General features: G+C 38.8%; 1 protein-coding gene across 1 annotated transcript; it reads right to left on the bottom strand.

Annotated features, from left to right (window-relative positions):
- Window positions 1–79: 79 nt before the first annotated feature.
- ppl (periplakin) lies at window positions 80–16,917 on the bottom strand. Its single transcript, XM_061065291.1, has 22 exons — window positions 16,657–16,917; window positions 13,229–13,328; window positions 12,307–12,461; window positions 11,437–11,557; window positions 10,418–10,543; window positions 10,241–10,282; window positions 9,714–9,875; window positions 9,490–9,597; window positions 8,804–8,899; window positions 8,581–8,703; window positions 8,336–8,482; window positions 7,864–8,015; window positions 7,635–7,744; window positions 5,940–6,097; window positions 5,642–5,820; window positions 5,329–5,467; window positions 4,681–4,874; window positions 3,993–4,143; window positions 3,811–3,894; window positions 3,608–3,724; window positions 3,313–3,405; window positions 80–3,199 (listed from the first exon to the last, which is right to left on the bottom strand). The coding sequence occupies exons 1-22, from the start codon at window positions 16,704–16,706 to the stop codon at window positions 527–529; spliced, it is 5,280 nt and encodes a 1,759-aa protein (XP_060921274.1). The 5' UTR covers window positions 16,707–16,917; the 3' UTR covers window positions 80–526.
- Window positions 16,918–18,479: the final 1,562 nt, after the last annotated feature.

Genomic DNA, 18,479 nt, shown 5'->3' with positions numbered 1-18,479 from the left:
CAAGTTGGATATTCAAAGCTTTATCTCATATGAAAAACTACATATAAGAAAATACGACCACAAAATTATACCAATGACATTTTTTCCCCCTGTTTAATCAACTTTTATTGAAAGGTACATAGCACACATCAAGTTAACCTGAGAAAACCCCCCACAAAATTGCAAAATCATAATTTAGTTCCCTTGCCAATTTGAATGGCAACATCATACATATATTACCAAAGAGATGTTCTCTTACAAAGTAACCAGTGTAAGAAATAAAAGGTGATCTGAGAAAACTTCCCCCCCCCACGTAAAATGCTATGTAGTTGGCTGAAAGATAGTAATGTCATCTCACTTAATCATGCCAGTTAAAATAATTTGAGGATACATAAGCTAATAAATATATAGTGCATTTATGAATCATGGTTAAAGTACCGAGTCACCATAGTAATAAAGTCAGAATGGAGGTACAGTAAAAACAGTGAGACAGACAAAATATTGTAGTATTAAACTGAACAATGTACGTTCTTTAGCATATTTGTATTCATTTTTTTTGTCCCGACACCATAACACCAAATTCCTGGATAGAGATTTCTTTGTTAGTGTACTGCTGAAGCTGACGATTTGTGATGTGGCCAAGACGCAGCGCATCCTCAATGGAGAACTTTTTCCCTGATTTTCGATCATGAAGAACAGAGGATTCTCCCCTGGGGCCCTTGACTGAGATCTCCTCCCAGTCACACTCTTGGCTCTGCAGGTTGACAAACATCTTCCAGTCGATCAGCCCTAGTTTGTAGGCCTCCTCTGGACGCATCTCTTTGCCTGAATCCGGGTCAATGATGACAATAGACCTACGGAGGTGACTCTCCCTCTGTTCCCGCTTCATTCTCACAGCTGACAGGTTCTTTTGAAGCTTCTCGATTTCATCATCCTTCTGGGTGGTGATGCTTCTCAGCTCTCCTAGTTCCCTCTGTAGAGAATCAAGCCTTAATTCAAGGTTCTTCCCATCCTCCCTTGGAGCAGACTCAGTGATGAGACGAGTCTCTTTGCTGGTGATCTCAATCTCAGAACGAAGCTTGCGGATCTCATTCTGTAGCCTTTGGTTTTCTTGCTGCAGCCTGCTACTCTCATCACGAATGTAATCCAGTTCTTTTGAAGACTTGGTGTTGGAGAACTCCATATCAGAAAGCTTTGAAGTGAGTGTGGACAACTCCTGGTCCAGGTCTCGCTTTCTTCTTTTCTCCTCCTCCAGAGTTCTCCTCAGGTTTTCAATCTCAATTTCAGCCTCTGGATCCTTCTCAACTTGGACTTTCTCAGTGCGGACAACTCTTTCTTTCACATCCATCTTCTCCAGGGTGATCTGCTGCTGAACGAGAGCATTTAACTCTTTCTCGAGCAGAATGCGTTTGTGCTTCTCTTCATCAAGCTGCAGTTTGAGGATGGAGTGTTCCTTCTCCTGTTGAGGATCCTGCTGTAGGACTACCTTCTGTTTGACAGTGACCTTCTCACGGTTTTCTTTGTCATGGATTTCAAGCTCATTAAGTCTTACCCGAAGCCTCTGGATCTCGAGTTCTGCATCGCGCCTTGCCCTCCGCTCACGCTCCAGTTCTTCTAGTTGCATATCCAAGTCAGCCTTTTGTCTTTGCAGTTGGTAGAGCTCTGTTTTCAGACTCTCCTTTTGCCTCTGCTCGCTTCCGATGTTTTGTACGAAAGTGTCACACTCTGACCTGAGGATTGGATCTTCTTCCATCTTGACCACCTCTTGCTGAACAATCTTCTCACGGACCTGAGACAGATCCATTTTCCTGAGTCTGATTTTCTCTTCTTGGGCTGAACGGTCTCTCTCCAGATCAAGGTGTTTTTTCTGTTCATCAGCCAGTTTCCTTTTGAGAGTTTCAATTTCTTCCTTGGTCTTAGGGTCTTCTCTGTACTGCAACACTTCATTGACCACCTCTTTAGTCTGCACTTGGGGTTTAGTGTCCATCCATCTTTGAATTTCATCACGAAGTTGGCGAGTTTCCATCTCAGATTTCTCAATCTGGTGAGTTTTATCTACGATCTCGTTGCGCAGTCTTTCCAGTTCTCTCTCAGTCTGTGGATCTGTCTTGTATTTGATAACTTCTTTAATGATCTCTTTAACCTCCACTTGAGGTCCTCTGTTTCTCAACATAGTGAGTTCATCCTGCAGTGATCTAAGCTGGAGCTCTGCATCTCTATAGCGCCGCTGGTGCTCTACAAGTTCAAGTCGGAGATTTGCAACCTCATTCTCAGCCTTGGGGTCAGGGCGAACTATTTCCCTCACCTTCTCCTGGATAACGACCTTTGACTTTTCTTCCTCTAGGCTGGTAATTTTTCTCTGGAGATCAACCTTTTCTCGCTGTGATGATCTCCGTTTGGTCCTCTCATCTTCATACTGCCTCCTGAGATTTTCTACCTCCCTTTCAAAGGCGACATCTTTCTCTACCTTCAGCACCTCCTTGATGGAAATCTTCTCCTCTGCCATTGCTTTCTCCTTCTCCATCCTTTTGAGCTTTTCCTGAAGAAATTGCAGTTCATCCTCCAGCTGCTTCCTGCCATCCATTTCCTTCTGCTTCCTGTCGAGGAGTACCCGGTACTCGGTTTCAAGCTGTGGGTCATTTTGGACTTTGATCACCTCCTCTTCAGTAATCACCTCCTGTTCCTTGTTCTTCTCTTCAGCTAGGAGTGTCACTTGCTTCTGTATCTGAATGATCTCATTGTCTCTATTCAACTTCTGCCTTCTTAGCTCATCCAGCTCCTCCCGAAGCTTGCGCATTTCCTCCTCTTGACCTCGGTCTCTCTCTATACGCAGGACCTCCTTCACTGTGTATTGCTGTGCCCCTTCTTTGGCCTCAGTCTCAAGTCCACGTAACTTCAACTTGAGAACCTCAAGGTCATTTTCCAGGACATGAGTAGTGCGGCGCTCCTCTGAGAGTTTCTGTTGTACCTTATGGACTTCCTCATCCAGTTGCGGGTCTGGAACCTTTTTAATCAGCTCCTTTTTGACAATAGTGTCCTGAGGCTTCTGCCCCTCAAGGACATAGATATCAGTCTGGATAATCTCAATTTCTTTCTCAAGCTGCTCTCTCCTTTGGACTTCGTCGTCCAACTGCTTCTTGATTCTCCAAGGTTCTTCTCCTGGTGCAGACGAACTGACTGATCGGACATTTGTTGACTGAATCATAGGGGTCTCGGGTTGCTAGAGAGTAAAATAATCGTGTTTGTTTTTAATGTCATTATTATTATTACTATTATTATTATCATTATTATTATTATCATCATTATTATCATCTTCCTGTAAAAATAATTCACCTGGTTGAGAAGACTTTGGGTGAACTCCAGATTCTGCAGCCTTAGCCTGTTCACAGCATTCACCTCAGTAAACTTAGCCTCAATGGCAGCTTCCTGTACAAATTTGAATAACAGGTCAAGTTTTATTACTGGTTCACTGATTAATCATAAATAAATCAATGATGAAGCCTTCTGTTGGAACTCATGGAGGACAAAGACCACAACATGCTTATTTCCCTACTCACATATACACATACAGAAGGTAAACATTGTTGACCTAATTGATAGTGTATGAAATTTGACAGTTGTGTCTCACCTCTCCTTTGACTGTCAGTGCAGGTGATTCCAGTCTGCTCCTCTTGTATGTCTGAGGCACAAGTCCATCCTCGATGTCAAGGATGGATCTAAACTTCTCAGTTTCATTCTCGTAGTCCTACAAAGAAGAACCCGCATTTAAACCTTCATCATATTGACTTTCTGCAAATTAAGATGAGGTAAAACTTGTGAAGAATATCTTACTTTGACAGCTTGTTGGTAAAGCTGGGCATTTTTGGAGACATTGTTCAAGTCAGACTCCTTTCTTGCAATATCAGAAAGCAGGTTCTGTAGGAATTAGATTTGTGTTTTATTAACCTGTCCTGCAGCGCCTCTGAAAAAATATTCATTTCCACAACAACTATTCCATTGTTCATGAGTCTCACCCTCTGATTCTTCAGCTTGGTTTCCACTTGTATAGTGTCATCAGTTTCACGGGGATCGTAATTTGGGACACGAGACAACCAGCTGTTCAGATTATCATAATCATTGCGGTAGTTTTTATATGACATCTTGGCTCTCTGCAAGCTTTGAGACCTGCAACACATGGTAAAAGCAATCATAATGAAGCTTTGTGTGAATTTTTACAAATTATGTTGTATATGTTCATAACTCTATACACAAACTGTCCTCACAAGATGTTGTGGTGGGGGCCCGCAACCGTAACTCTCCTGGTAACTTTTTAGCTCCAAACAGTGTTTTCAGAAACAATTAGAAGCCACCATCAACTCAATATCTATTTTATGCACTTAGATACATAGTAGTATCATCACCATAGAAAGCATTACATCATCATTTGGTCAATTGAAAATATGTTGAGAAGGATGTCACAGATAACTACCCGTGAAAATGCTGCATTGTATTTCAACATATTATAACATTTTTTTAAATGTTATTATTACAATTATACAAAACAACCTCTTTTCTGTTGGATGAGTAACCTTTCTTTTTGATAATATATTAAGTTTCATATGGAGATTATTTGACATGTAGTGGCTAGAGGCCACAATCTGAACTGGAGTTCGGCTGTACGCTACCCACTTTTTAAAAATGAACACGCCCTGACCCTCTTACCTCGTGTCAATCTGCCTGTTGAGGTTGTTGAAGCGTTTATTGAGCTTCTGGACATCAGCTTCTTGCCTCTCAATGTCAGGGCAGTGCTCATGAAATTTGGTGGTCATGTTGTCGCAGCTGCCTTTAGCTAAACGCAGGTTCTGCTCCGTCTCAGCAATAGCTGACCTTTTGGACCTCAGGTCTGAACCAATATCCTACGAGAGGAGCAAGAAGGATCAAGTTCATATGCAGTAATGTGTTCTTCATGAAAGTATGATACAGACATTTCAATGACACAACAAGACCATACAACATTTTCTCCCTTTCTAGAACTGATTCCATGCATCCAATTGCTAAAATTAACCCTAACCCTAACCCTATGTGAACAAAAATCCCTCTGATCTTAATCTGAATATTTAGCATTAAAGTCACCATCCTTTTATTTTGATACATAAGGGATACTTCTGGATAACCTTGTTAGGGACCCCCCTACTTTCACTAGAATGCTTTATGCATAAGCATGCTAGACAAAGGTAGTTTGTTACAATAAGTAATTACAATGATTCTTGAATGTTGTTGTTGATGCAAGATGTACGTCTGATGATCCACTACTTTTTCAGAGAAGGATAGTATTGTGATGCGTGCCAAAGAATAAGAGAGCCATCTTACAGCAAGTTCCCTTTGAGTTTTCTCAAGCGATGAGATGTCTGCTGGAGCAACCTCCTCCCTGGCTAGCTTGTTCTCAAAGGTGGACAGTAAAGTCTTTCCATTTTGTAGGGAAGTCTCCAACTGGTTGGAATTCTTTAGTCTATAAAGTGCAATTAGTAGGTGATTAGAAATGCATGTCACTCAACACACCTGATTTGAACCAAATTAAAGCAGATAGAAGAGAATATATAACATACACTTAAATACAGCAGTCACAACAATCACATCTACCTCTGATTATGAAAAATCCATATGTACATTAGAACTCCCTTACTTGTCCTGAGAGCACTGAAGAAGTTCCTCAATCTTGGTGTACTTCTTGTTGGTTTCATCCACCTTGCCGTGGAGTTGAGGTGCACTGGCAGAATTTGGGTTGGAAACCAAGAAGTTCTTTGCTTCCTGTACTTTAGAGGACTTCTCTGGTTCAATCTTCCTCACAGCAGAAGCAATTTCCTGAAGAGAAACAAGTGAGTTTTGAAATTAATAAATACACCCTGTATTAGTTTTTTTGTGCTAACAGATTCACAGGTCGAGAGAAAAATACAACAACCAAATGAAGTGGTTGGCCTTACCCCAATATCCTGCAGGCGGTCAGCGCTGTCCTGCAGAGGCCTATTCTGCTCAAGTGGCGGGCGCACTCGGGTATAAATGGCCTTCTCCTGTTTGTCTAGATTATTGATGACATTATCCAGACCGGCCATCAGCTGGCGGCACTGCTGCTCTTGCTTGTCTGTGGTAAAAACCGAGCACAAAGTATATGATGAGTTTGATTATTTTACTTCATCTATAGTCTTCATTGGCAGCTCTGACATCCAGCAAACACAAGTTGTGTTTCAGATCTGACAAATATGCAAATCTTTGATAGTTAAATAAGAAAAAAAATCTGAGGAATTAATAGAGGTCATAAAACTTCATTTTTTTTTTTTTTTTTTTTTACTTGCAAAAATCAAAGTATTCTTTTACACACACATCATGGTATAATGTCATACTATTCAAGGAGCATGCACAATCCATTTTTCTCAGCGTTCAATGCATTTCTCCAACTGAAGTCTTAAAACAAAAGTAAGTCTCTCCATACAGTAAATTTCTTGAATGATCTTGCGCCACTAGTCCAGTGTTGGGGGGTCTGGTTGCAACCATTTCCTAGTTAGAGCTTTCCTACTACTTGCCAAGAGTATTTTCAATAAGTATTTATCCTTCTGTAGGACTGTTTCCGGTATTTTACCGAGATATAAAGTTACAAAAGAGAAATCTAAATCCACCCCAATGATTTTATTGATCTCGGTAGCCCCCTCTCTCCAGAATGACTGGATTTTCGGACAGGCCCAAAAAACATGAAAGTGATTAGCCATAGAGGTTCCGCATTGTCTCCAACAGAAGCCTCGGCTCTGTGTGCCTGTTTGCATTGCTGTTATCTTAGGAGTTATAAAAAATCTCACTACATTCTTCCAGCCAAACTCTCTCAGTGATCTTGAGTTTGCAGTGGTCGCTTGTGTCTCACATATTTCCATCCAGATCTCTTCTGATATTTGTATTTCTGACTCCTTCTCCCATTTTTGTTTAATGGATAACATAGAATGATTTTTAGAGGCTTGTATACTTCTGTATATTCTTGAGACCAACTTTTTATTGTCTTTTTTTTTGGTATGCATCGTGAAATATAGAAATCAAATTGTATTCCTTCTCCTCTTTGACCTGTAATTTTTTATTATAATAGTCTCTGACTTGCAGGTATCTATGGAAGTCCTGCTTTTCCAGTCCAAATGTGTCTGAAATTTTCTGTTTGAGGTAAGGGAACAAAAGGACGTGATACCTCTCCTAACCCACTGTTTAAAGCCCCCGTCCAATCTAGCAGGTTCAAATTCTGGATCATATGCAACCCAATTCAAGACCCCAGCCTGTTTCTCTATTCGTAACTTCCTCAAAACCTTAAACCATATCTTAAGAGTGAATAAAGTCCATCGATTCAAATGAAACTACATTTTGACACAAATAGTTTAGAAATAATGTTTCAACAATGTGCTTTAGTTGAACATATTCCTATAGTATCAAGGAAAATTAAAAAATGATGAAAATATCACAACCTACTAGCACACAGGCAATCTGGGGCTTTACTACATATGAGGCTGTTTTTATATGATTTAGCTGTTTATAACCAATCTACCAGTCCATTATGTATTGTATAGAATGTAGTATATAAACTGTATCAAATCCTAGCTAATATATATCCACAGGTGAACTACAGCTTGATTTCATGTTTCCTGTACCTGTTGCTGTCCCAGCCCCACTCTCCTTCTTCAGCTCATCGAAGCGTTTCAGCAGAGCTCCCTTACTGCCCGCCATCTTTTGCTTGCTAGCTTTTTGCTGACTGGCCAGGCTGCACACAAAATATAAACAACTGTTACAGCTACACTGGAATATATGCAATTAAGTTTGTCACCAAGTAAATTAATTTATGTACAGATATATCGGCATGTCCATGTTCAACACACTCACTTGTCAGAGGTGGCAACTGCCTCTGGGTCTGTGGGGGGGATCATAAAGCAGACGGCAGGGGCGGTAAGTTTACGCCCAGCAGCGTCTTTCACATCCCATTTGGTCCCATTGTTCCGGAGCAGAGTGTACCTCTCCCCACGCGCTATCTGTCCCTGCAATTGTCCAAAAATTACAAACTGTAATCTCCTGATTGACCACAAACTTAGTTCATTTAAATAGAATCATTAGTAAATACGGAAATATAGCTTTTATTTTAAGACTTACATCAGTAGTAGGTAAGAAGATAGTACAGTCACTGTATCTTAAAATAACTCTCACATTTTATTCAAACACCAATTTGACATTTTAATTTTGGCTGATTTGTTTTGAGCTGATATTGGTAAAGCATATACAGTAATGGTGTTGTGTAGTATTCGAATGGTGTTTAATGCTGCAGCTTAGGCTTTATGCCTACATAACATTTACTACATACCTCCTCTGTATCAAACTCGCATAGAGCTTCAACAGGCAGCAACTTCTGCGGGGTTTCCCGGCGATACTTCAAGGGCAAGACCTGCAGGCTGCGCTTCTGAAGAGCTTGGACTCGTTCATCAAAGTGGTCCATGGCTTTGGCCTGGTCCTATACATGCACACAGGCATTCATACAGAATGAAACATGTTTACAAGTGTCATCAGTGGGAGATACGTATGTCCTGGTTCAGATAAAGAAATGCTCACATCCAAGTCCCTGATAAGACCCTCCATCTGGTAGATATCTTTGAACTCTGGATTGTACTTCTGGTTGAGATCTGTTTCCATCCGCTTCAGTAGGTCCTGGGTGTCACGTGCCTCCTTGTGGTACTGTACACACACACTTATGAGCTTAACTTGTTTAAAGGTAATGTATGTGTGTGTGATATCCAGTGAAATATCTGTGGTTGCTGATCCTTCTCAGACTAACCTTGTGGTACTCATCCATGTGCTTGAGGTGGTTTTCTTCACAAATGAGCAAGTTCAGGTACTCCTTCCAGTCAGCATGAACTGCCTCCATGTGTGCCTGATAAACAAGAATTGATGTGGACATTTGATTAGAAAAAAAATGAGGTGAATTTAACAAAAGATAATTTAAACAAGTTAACCAAAGTGCTTTACAATTCTGAAAACATAATGAAAAGTATGTGTACTAATAAACAACACAGACACACACTGGTTAAGTGGAGCAAATAGTCTAATTAAAAGAAATTCCACTGAGTCTAGATATAAAGTTTTCTGTTATGCAGGCAGTTCCAAATATTAAGACAGTGTATGTCTACAGACAACAGACCACAACAGTAAAGAATGTATCCTTTATTGAGCTAGCAGACCAGGGGGCATCCAACTCACTCAACACTTTAACTACAACACAAGGCAGATCTGCATGAATGAAGAGTCTACACTATTAGTACAGGTATATAAGAAACATCTTGATGAGACATCCTTACCCTTAGTTATTTATAAAATGATGATATTTAGTTCAGCTCAAGATATAACACCAGCCATGACTGATTAAAACAGTAGTTTTGTGTCATTAAAGTTGAATCAGTAAAGCATTGAAGAAAAGGTAATTGTTCATGATTTGTCCAAGAAAAATTAAGTATGTGTCTGTACCTCAATTACATTCTTCCCCGGATGATCAGAAGCAACCAGCTTCTCCCCATCATCATTCAGCTTGGTGATAGTGGCCTCCTTCGACTCCAAACATTTACTGATGAAGTTCTTTTGGAGAAAGACAGATGTTTTTGGATCATATTTCATGTTTTTGGGAGATTCGATCCTTGTATGCACTGATGCTCATTTTATATGTGCAGCTAGTTTTTCTGGCCCTCAGCTACCTCATACTGCCTCTGGCGCGCAGGGTAGTCCAGGTTGTTGTCACTCCAGTCATAGTTGATCCTCTCTTCAGCCTGCTGGTCCATCCAGTACAGCTCATTGGTGCAGCGTTGCATATAGTCCCGCAAGCTCAGCAGGTTGCGCTGACGAGCGCTTGAACTGGCCTACAGGTGGACAGCAAAAACTTAAAACAGGGAGATAATCGAAGCAATAAATTCATGACTGACTCTCTGAAAGCAAGCTGCGCAAATAAGCTGCATTTATTTTCATGTAAACATTTGATAAAAAAGTTCTTATTTCTAAAAGTAATTACAAATAAGCAACAACCACGTTTCAGTTGAAGATAATATAACCTATTTATGTTGTAAAACAATCAACCATTCCTGATAAAATCTAATGACATCTACATGTTGACTTCCTGTGTTCACTTTTTCTTAACAGTTTATACTTTAATAATAATAGTAACAGGCTGCATGCACTAAATGGATGCAAAGGGTCGTTTCATTGGTGGATGTAACAGTTTTATTACCAGCAGTTTGTTGTACTTCATCTGGAGGCCACTAACGTATTCCTGTAAAAGAAACAAGAACAGAAAAAAATTACAAACAAGACCAACCAGAAAATGGTCTGGTGGGTATTTTACAATTCGAGAACTTGTCCTAATTAGATACCAATGTAAATTATTAATAACACATTTTTTGTGTACCTTGTCTCCACTGGCTGAAATGTGAGGAGCCAGAGCCTCCACCTCGCTGTGGAAGATGTTGTGTTCCTCTACTTCATTCTCTACACTTGGCAGGTCTTGTCCAAAGCCTTTGTTGTTCAGGTTTTCCTGGGTAGGGAGACAAAAATAATTAGCTTTACAACACTCCATTCTGACAGTTTTGTCTAAACTTGGTCTGCTTATTTTTTACAATCAACTTTATCTACATTCCTGCAATATGGTTATCAGTTAGAAAGGCAATTATTTGTCATTACATAAAAGCAATGAGTCTCCAGTTAAGACAGTATTTAACTGTCAATGAGTCAAATTCCAATGATCTGTTGGATGATGGGCAATATTGAACTCTTTCAACATCATTTTCTTATTTTTGAAAGCAGATATGATTTTTTTAAATTTTCTGATTAAGTATTTTTGACTTGTCACACGTGGGTGTAGTACCTATGGATCAGATTTGCCAAAAAAAGTAATTTTCCTTCTGATTGAACCAGTTTTCTTGAAACTTAAATATTCTAATTGAGCTTTAATTTCATTTAAACTGCATTAATTTGTTTAAGCCACTTGGGGGAAGCAAAACAAGCTGAAATAAAAACTTCTAATATATTATAATATAATAATATAACATCCAGCCTTGATAACATACTCAAAAAATGTCTTTGGAAAAATAAAAGGACAACAAAATAGCAGGTTACAGTGTTACACTTAACCTGTACTCATTTCCTCATACATTTCTGACATCAGCTGCACATTTGTTTAATGTCGTCTTATGAATAGCCCATTGTTTTAAGATCTGATCTACAGTAGTCTGATCTACTGTGGAAGACCAGGATTTTTATATTGCATCAGAGTGTTTACTTTCAGTTTAGACTTTTCTTCACTTAGTAATCTTCTACCTTTTTTCCAGAATCAAAGACTGTTGTGTGTTATCTTCATGTCAGAGAATACACTTTTATTTGAACTCCCAAAGTGGCATTATATGTGATGATAAAAGTTATACTTCTTACCAGCTTCTCATCCATCATGTTCCCCCAGTTGATGCTGGGTTTCCCCTCAGTGCGGCTCAGGTGGTAGATGTGGGAATGATCCTCCTTAAGCTTCATCACTCTCTCACGCAGCTGCCTCATGCTAAATAAACACACACACACATACATGACAGAATTAGGTATGTTTTGTATGTACAAAAATGGTGTTTGGCTTCTATTTGTGAGAAAACTTGTGATCTTAAAACTGAGGCGGCATTCTTGCCCTCACACCTACAAAACAACCTTAGCCTTAAAAAAATGCCTTTCATCAATAAAGGCAAAGTGAAAGTGGAGGATGGAGGATAACTTGTTCAGTAATAGCTCCGCATTATGTATTATAAAGTGTTGTTTGAATCAGTAAAACAGAGTCATGTCATATCTATCACCCTGAGCTATCACATTCTCTTTCAACATAAAAACTGTTTTTATCCCAAATTAAGGTAAATTCTGAGGTTTACATGTTTTTTTTTCAATCTCAGTGGTATTTATTTCTATTTTCACCTACTCCACTCAGGGATAAGAGCAAAACAAATATTTTGACCGAGAATTCCAATGAAAATGTAAATGATATGGCTATAAAAATCACCTTCCTGTGAAAGTAATATTCTTATGTTCTGCAAACTCAAACAAAAAAGAACAGCGTATGATCATATAGTGTAATTTTCAGGTAATGATGCAAAATGTTATGTGTTATGGTCATTAAGATCTACATTTGAAAACTAATAAAATAATGGCTAACTTGTGTCATGTGTTGCTTGCTGATTCTTTCAAACATGACTTGCTTGATTTTATACTTTGGTTGTTTGTATTCTATCACATAAAACAATAAAGTATTATATAATTTATACTCACTCTTTTTCTATCATCTCAGACTGCGGATGTTTGAGACTCTTCGCCTTGACGGCCTCTTCGTCCAGGCTGTTGAGCAGCTCCAGACAACTGAGGATTCTCTTGTTGGTGTCATCCTGATACAGCGGCTGCTTTCCCTCATTGATCTTACTCACATCCTTCAGAACAAAAATGTTATGTAAATTAAAGAAATCATCAAAAACAGCAGCCCGATACACCCACACAGTTAGGATTCTTTTTTCTTGACTGAAGTTGCAATCCCCCCTCCTTTTTGTCTACATAAATCTCTTCTTTTTTTTTTGCTTCTATAGGTAATGTCTAGGCATCAGTATTAATTTCAGTCACTTTTATAACCAGATAAAACTTCTCACAGGAGCTTTAAAGCAGAAAGAAAATGTTTCATTCAGCACAAGATTTTGAAAAGTGACAATGGTGTAGTAGCATTTTATGACTTAGAGCTTTTGAGATGTAACATCTAGGACTGATTGCCTCCACACAACTGTCTAACTGTGTTGTTGTTGGATCAGGGTTAAGGGAAGAGGGTTTAATGGATGCACTGAACAAGGTCCTCGACCTCATTATTTGATGAGAAACAAGCCAACTGTATTTCTCTGTATTATCTTCTAACCAAACAAATGAGAATATCAAAATCTATATTCATACTTACTATAATTTATTACATATTTGCAATTTAACTTCCTTATTTTCTGAATATGATATTATTATCTATAAATTAGGTACAAGCTTAGATGGTCATTTTTCATTTATTTATATCATTCATATTTTAATTTCATTTGTCATTCAGAGATCACTTTTCATTTAAATAGCATATGTTTGTTCTTTGGAGACTGCAATAGATCAGCATAACTGTATAATGATAAAATGGATCTTAGAGACCTCTTAGAAGACAGTTTTATGCCCGTACCTTGTTAAGGTTCTGTTCAACATCCGAGATGTAGTTCTCCACTTTATCAGCATTCTTCTGCAGCCTTTCAACCAGAGCGCCAAGCTCTGAGTATGGTGCCCTGTGAGAAAACACAGAGAGCTGAATCTGGATACAGTCTGTGAAATCAAAAAGTTGTCAGTCTGTCCCACCTTAGTAACCAATAGACTTACTTTTTGAGTGAAAGTAAGAAAAAAGCTCTGCCATACTTCTGGCCTTGCTGTAACTACTCACTGAAATGTGTGCAAAAGTGCATGTGCAGGTGCTCACGCTAAGGATGGTTTTAACTCAGAACAGGGAGTGTACCATGTAACCATGGACCATTGCAACCAACCGTCTGTCAAATAACCTTAAGCCGCCAACCACAATAGAAATCTGGCACTACAGTCTGACTGATGAAGTACACTGTATATGCATGGGCAACTGTAAATGAGCTTTTAAGATGTATGCCATATTCCTTTCTGTCTGCTAATGAGGAACAATACATTGCAAATAAGATATTCAAATCATATGTTTAAGGCCATTTGGAAACAAAAAGCATTAACAAGATTAATTCTACACAGTAATATGTCCCGCTCAGAACTTCTGTACTTCATCATGGTCTTTGTTGTGGGTGGGGCTGTGTCGGCGATAGACACAGAGCAAAAACAGTCAGGTCATGTCAGGTCAATTCAAATCCACCATCCACCTCTTAACACACACACAACCACACCCATACAGCACAGGTTACATAACATGTATTAAACACACATGGGCTACTACTTTTACTCTTACACTCCTGCTGATTTCGATATGAAACCATTCAGAACAAGTTTGAACTTGTATATACTGTAGAGTTTGGAAGGAGCAGCTTGAATCTTTTTTTTCGACTGAGGCCCATCTTTATGAAAAACATCCTGAGGGCCTCTGTCAGGTTAGAACATAGGCTCATGATACCAAACACGTACATATCTCTTTTTTGTTTTCACAGTGTATCAACACCACAGGTCCTTGTGATAGCAAAGCATTCCATTATACTGCAGGCTGCACATTTTCTTGGTCACTTATATTATGCCTTCATAAGACTCAATGTACGACAAATAAATTATGAGCTGGTTGTTATAAGCAACACAAATCCCAGTTGCCAATACTGTTTCCTTGCCTGTTTTATACAGATACAATCAGTTGTGTTTGCAGAACATGTTAAGGATTTTTTTTTCTAAGGCAGAGATGGTTTTTTGAATTTCAATAAAACTAACTCTTTCTTGGTCTTTTGAGTTGTATCTGTCCCACTGACCGTTTAAATGAGAAATTAACCATACACTAGAAACTGTCATTTGCAGTATTATGGAAATAGAGACACTTTCTAGAAAGCTCCTTTTTAATATTATTAAAGTGTCTGAAAATATTGCGACATTAAATGTACCAGCTGTCATGTATTTCTTGTTACAAATATGTAGTCAATAGTTTTTTTCAGGGAGGCTCACTGGCCCTACATCAGTGTGTGGTCATGTTGATTCTCGGAAAAACCTGGCAACTGGAGCAAAAGTTTGAGAAACACAACTCTGATGTCTCCATAGGGAGAGAGTCAATTTGAAACCAGAAAACTTCAGCACTATGTCATAGAGGGTGTGGAGTGCTAATGCTGTCAGTGAACAGAACATACAATGCAGAAAACAATGTCTCTAAAGATTGCAAGACTAGGTGAATATGACAACAAAGTAGTATCTCTCTGCTGAAAGAAGTAGCTAAATTCAACCCTCTTAAACCAGTTTGAAAATCAGGCCTCAGTCTCAAAGAGTCCTTATCAGTATGACTCTAAATCAAAGAAATAAAAGGTAACTATAACCTAAGCCAGTATTTCACCTTATGCATATTTTTGTTTACAAAGGCAGGCAAATGCTTCAACTTGAAGCTTTCATTAGGCTGGCTCACACTGACAACATGCCAGATACCAGCTAAGTTTGAACACTCCCCTCTTTTTTTACATGCAAAACCAAAACCTGAATAAAGAGAGCAGCATGAAGAAGAGATTATGAAGGGCGGAGCTGCATTATTAGGATTCCAACACTGTCAGTTTGTGCTTATCAGGAAAAAGAGAAACCTATCCTCAAGACTCATCTTCACTTAGGCATCCTCACTAACACCTGATGAGTAGAAACCAATAATAGTTACATGAATGAATAAAAATAAATTGTTTGATACTGACTACTTCAACTGAGTGCCTTTAAATGATTGGAATTCCATTGCATATCACAGTACAAAGAGCACACACAGTAAAGTTTCAATGTAGGTAGAAAGGGCATTCCTTTTCTCTTGACGGCATATGTGACAGTTGCAAGACCACACCTTACACTGAAGGATTGTGATTTGAACAACAGATTAGAGAATCTTATGGTGCTCAACACCAAAGAGTGTTATTATTGAGGCCCCTGAACCCCCTAATACCTGGTGAGTGACAGGGAGCATTAGGCTCTGACTTTTAAAGGCAATGCTTCTTTAGAGAGTTTTAAAGAGGGCGGGCTTTGATTCAATGAAATTGCAACAGGGCAAGGAAAGTGATCAACCAAACTGCAGCATTAATACATGCACTTTAACATTCGGGTTGGGAACAGGACTAAAACAGATCAGGAGTAGGCTTGGTGAAGCAATACTATGGGAGAGGCTGCAAGCAAATTCCTTGTGCATTGTCTATCATTGAACAGAATACTTATCAAACCAGTTACTGTAGCACTTTACTGCACTGCCTATCAACCACACCCTAACTTAGTTAAAGCACACATTGTACAACCTAATTTACAACGTTCTATCCGTACACACATTCATGTTTAGTCATCAACAGAAATTACAGTTTCACTTAACAAAAAGAACAACAAAATAATACAAAAATAAACATTGAGTCATTTGTATGAAGCGTGTCCCCGAGTGAGTAGCCTACGCCTCTTTCTCGTGTTGCATGTGCAAATTAAAGACCATTCCGTCCAGAGGAAAAACTAAATAAAATGATTTCACATATAACAGTTTTTTTTGTAGCCTATTAAACCACAACAATTATAAACTATTAAATTATAATAAAGTAAATCCCATTGCAACAAATTCTCAAATTTTAGGATAGGTCTATCTAATTTACACTATTTAGGCTACAGCATGCTACTTGCTACTACTGATATTTTTATCCAGAATTAAAGAAAGACTAAAGGACTGCGTTGACAGTCATCTACACGTCCGACAGGTTCCAAACTATAGGTAGGCTATGTGACTTAAGCGCGAAGCAAGGTCACTTTACAGTGACGACTCTGAATGGCGATTGACATTATAAGTACACACTGAAGGCAAGAATATGTCAACACCAGCGCCATTCCGTAGGATTCAAAACACAACGTAGGCTATCAAGAAAACGCCATAAATACAAGAAAATGAACTCTACTTACGTTGGTTTTGGCTGTGTTATAGGGGTGGACTTGCTCTTTTTCTTGAACATGGTGACAGATCACCTGTCAGCGGCTACCGATAAGAAAACAATCCTTGGAAGACAGGTGAACCGCAGCTGTGTGTGTGTGTGTGTGTGTGTGTGTGTGTGCACACGTATGTGCGTCCCGACGCTCCAGGTGTAGACTATGTCTCGTTTACAGATAGACCTATGTTCACTCAGAGCTTCCCCTCGTTTACCAGCTACACTGAAAGTAAGGTCTGGAACATTAACTTTTAGGTTTTCACACCAAAGCTGTATAAGCAACCTATCAGCCAGCAGAGGACAGGAGGAGCCACAGCACAAGGCCCCGCCCATTAGGCTACCTTAGACCTCAGGAATGAACACGGATAACAATAATGCATATAGCATGTAAAGTATTTTTTTTTAAAACATTCGGTTGAGATGAAAGAATAATCAGGAGTAGCAGTTTAAAAAAACTAATTAAAAAACACAGAAAAAGAAAAGTGTTACTACAGTCGCTATATTGCAAATGTGATACAGTATCCAAGGCCAAGAAAACAAGGTTTGACGGTTTGACAGAGTATGGGTGTCTGGGTAAAACTTTTGCATTTCAGGGTAAAACTTTTTTTATTTTTTTACCTTTATTATGTTCTTAGGCTATGTAAAATATTAATAGAGACATGATAATGATGATAATATAACTGCAACCATCAAATTAACAATATAATAGTATATATTATTTGGATGAACTCTGAAATCCAAGCACCGACATAGACCCTGTTAGTGCGTGAGCTCTCTTTGCGCGCACACACGTGTGTATATGTGTGTGTGTGTGTGTGTGTGTGTGTGTGTGTGGGCGAATGGGTGGGTGACTTGCTTCCCAGCTGGAGGTGTGGCATCAAGTACTACACTCACTAAACCAGTCAGACTGAATGTCCTGTTATTTGACTGATGTCTGTCCATGTGTGTATGTCTCAGTGTGTTTAAGGTGTGTCAGTGCAGAATACTTTTTTCGTGAACCTGACCTCTAGCTGTAGTAGAAAGTCAGGGGATGTCAAATAAAACAACACAACAACAAAATTTGGTTTAGGATTATCTACGCTCATATCAACTGACATTACAGTAAAGAGTTCCATAAATGAACACATCTCAAATAACTATTTGATTTGCAAACATGTTGGGATAGGGTTGCCCTGGGCAGAGAAGGAAGTCACACAAATACTGCTCTTTCTCAAGCATGAAGTCCTTTGTTTTCCAATATGTATTCAGTTTATTTAAGGCAGGGTATAGGTTACTGATTTTGGGTGCAAGTTTTGTTATGATTGTTGCAATTTTCCTATCATAACATCAAACAATGCATGACACTCTCTCTGTATCATGCTTTTGTGGTTGTCACAGGCCTGTATCTGAGCTTAGCCTGTGCACTCAAATATACTGTAAGGCCGTACTATTGTTAATTAAATTATTTTTTTTTGGTGTGTTTTTTTGGATGGTTTTTATGTGATTTGGTAGGCTGTAAAACTGAACTGCTCGAATGGAATATATAGTGTTGTCTTAATTTAAATATGAATCTTATTGTGCATGAGCTAAGTTTCTCACAAGCTAAACCCAATGGTCTATTAACATAAGACTGGCAAAAGTAAATGGTGATATCGATGTGCTTCACTCCCCTTAACTTTTCAGAAATAACAATTAGATGTGCTGACTTTGGGATTATGCACTGCTTTGCATTGTTAGGGCAAGTTTTGTCAGGTCACTAAAATAATGGTATTTACCAATGGAATACACATAGAATATTATGTAATATGAACCTCTTTTTAC

The sequence above is a fragment of the Labrus mixtus genome, chromosome 20 (assembly GCF_963584025.1).
Source record: "Labrus mixtus chromosome 20, fLabMix1.1, whole genome shotgun sequence".
Lineage (NCBI taxonomy): Eukaryota > Metazoa > Chordata > Actinopteri > Labriformes > Labridae > Labrus > Labrus mixtus.
Note: the sequence above shows the minus strand (reverse complement) of the source record. Positions and strands in the feature narration are given on the sequence as shown.

What these genes read in the sequence shown, in the direction of transcription:
- ppl (XM_061065291.1), bottom strand. Translation starts at nt 16,706, where the DNA reads ATGTTCAAGAAAAAGAGCAAGTCCACCCCTATAACACAGCCAAAACCA. An exon ending in TTGAACAGAACCTTAACAAG is followed by an intron (nt 12,462 to 13,228) that starts GTACGGGCATAA and finishes TTTGTTCTGAAG; the next exon opens with GATGTGAGTAAGATCAATGA. An exon ending in TGGGGCTGGGACAGCAACAG is followed by an intron (nt 6,098 to 7,634) that starts GTACAGGAAACA and finishes TTTTTACCACAG; the next exon opens with ACAAGCAAGAGCAGCAGTGC.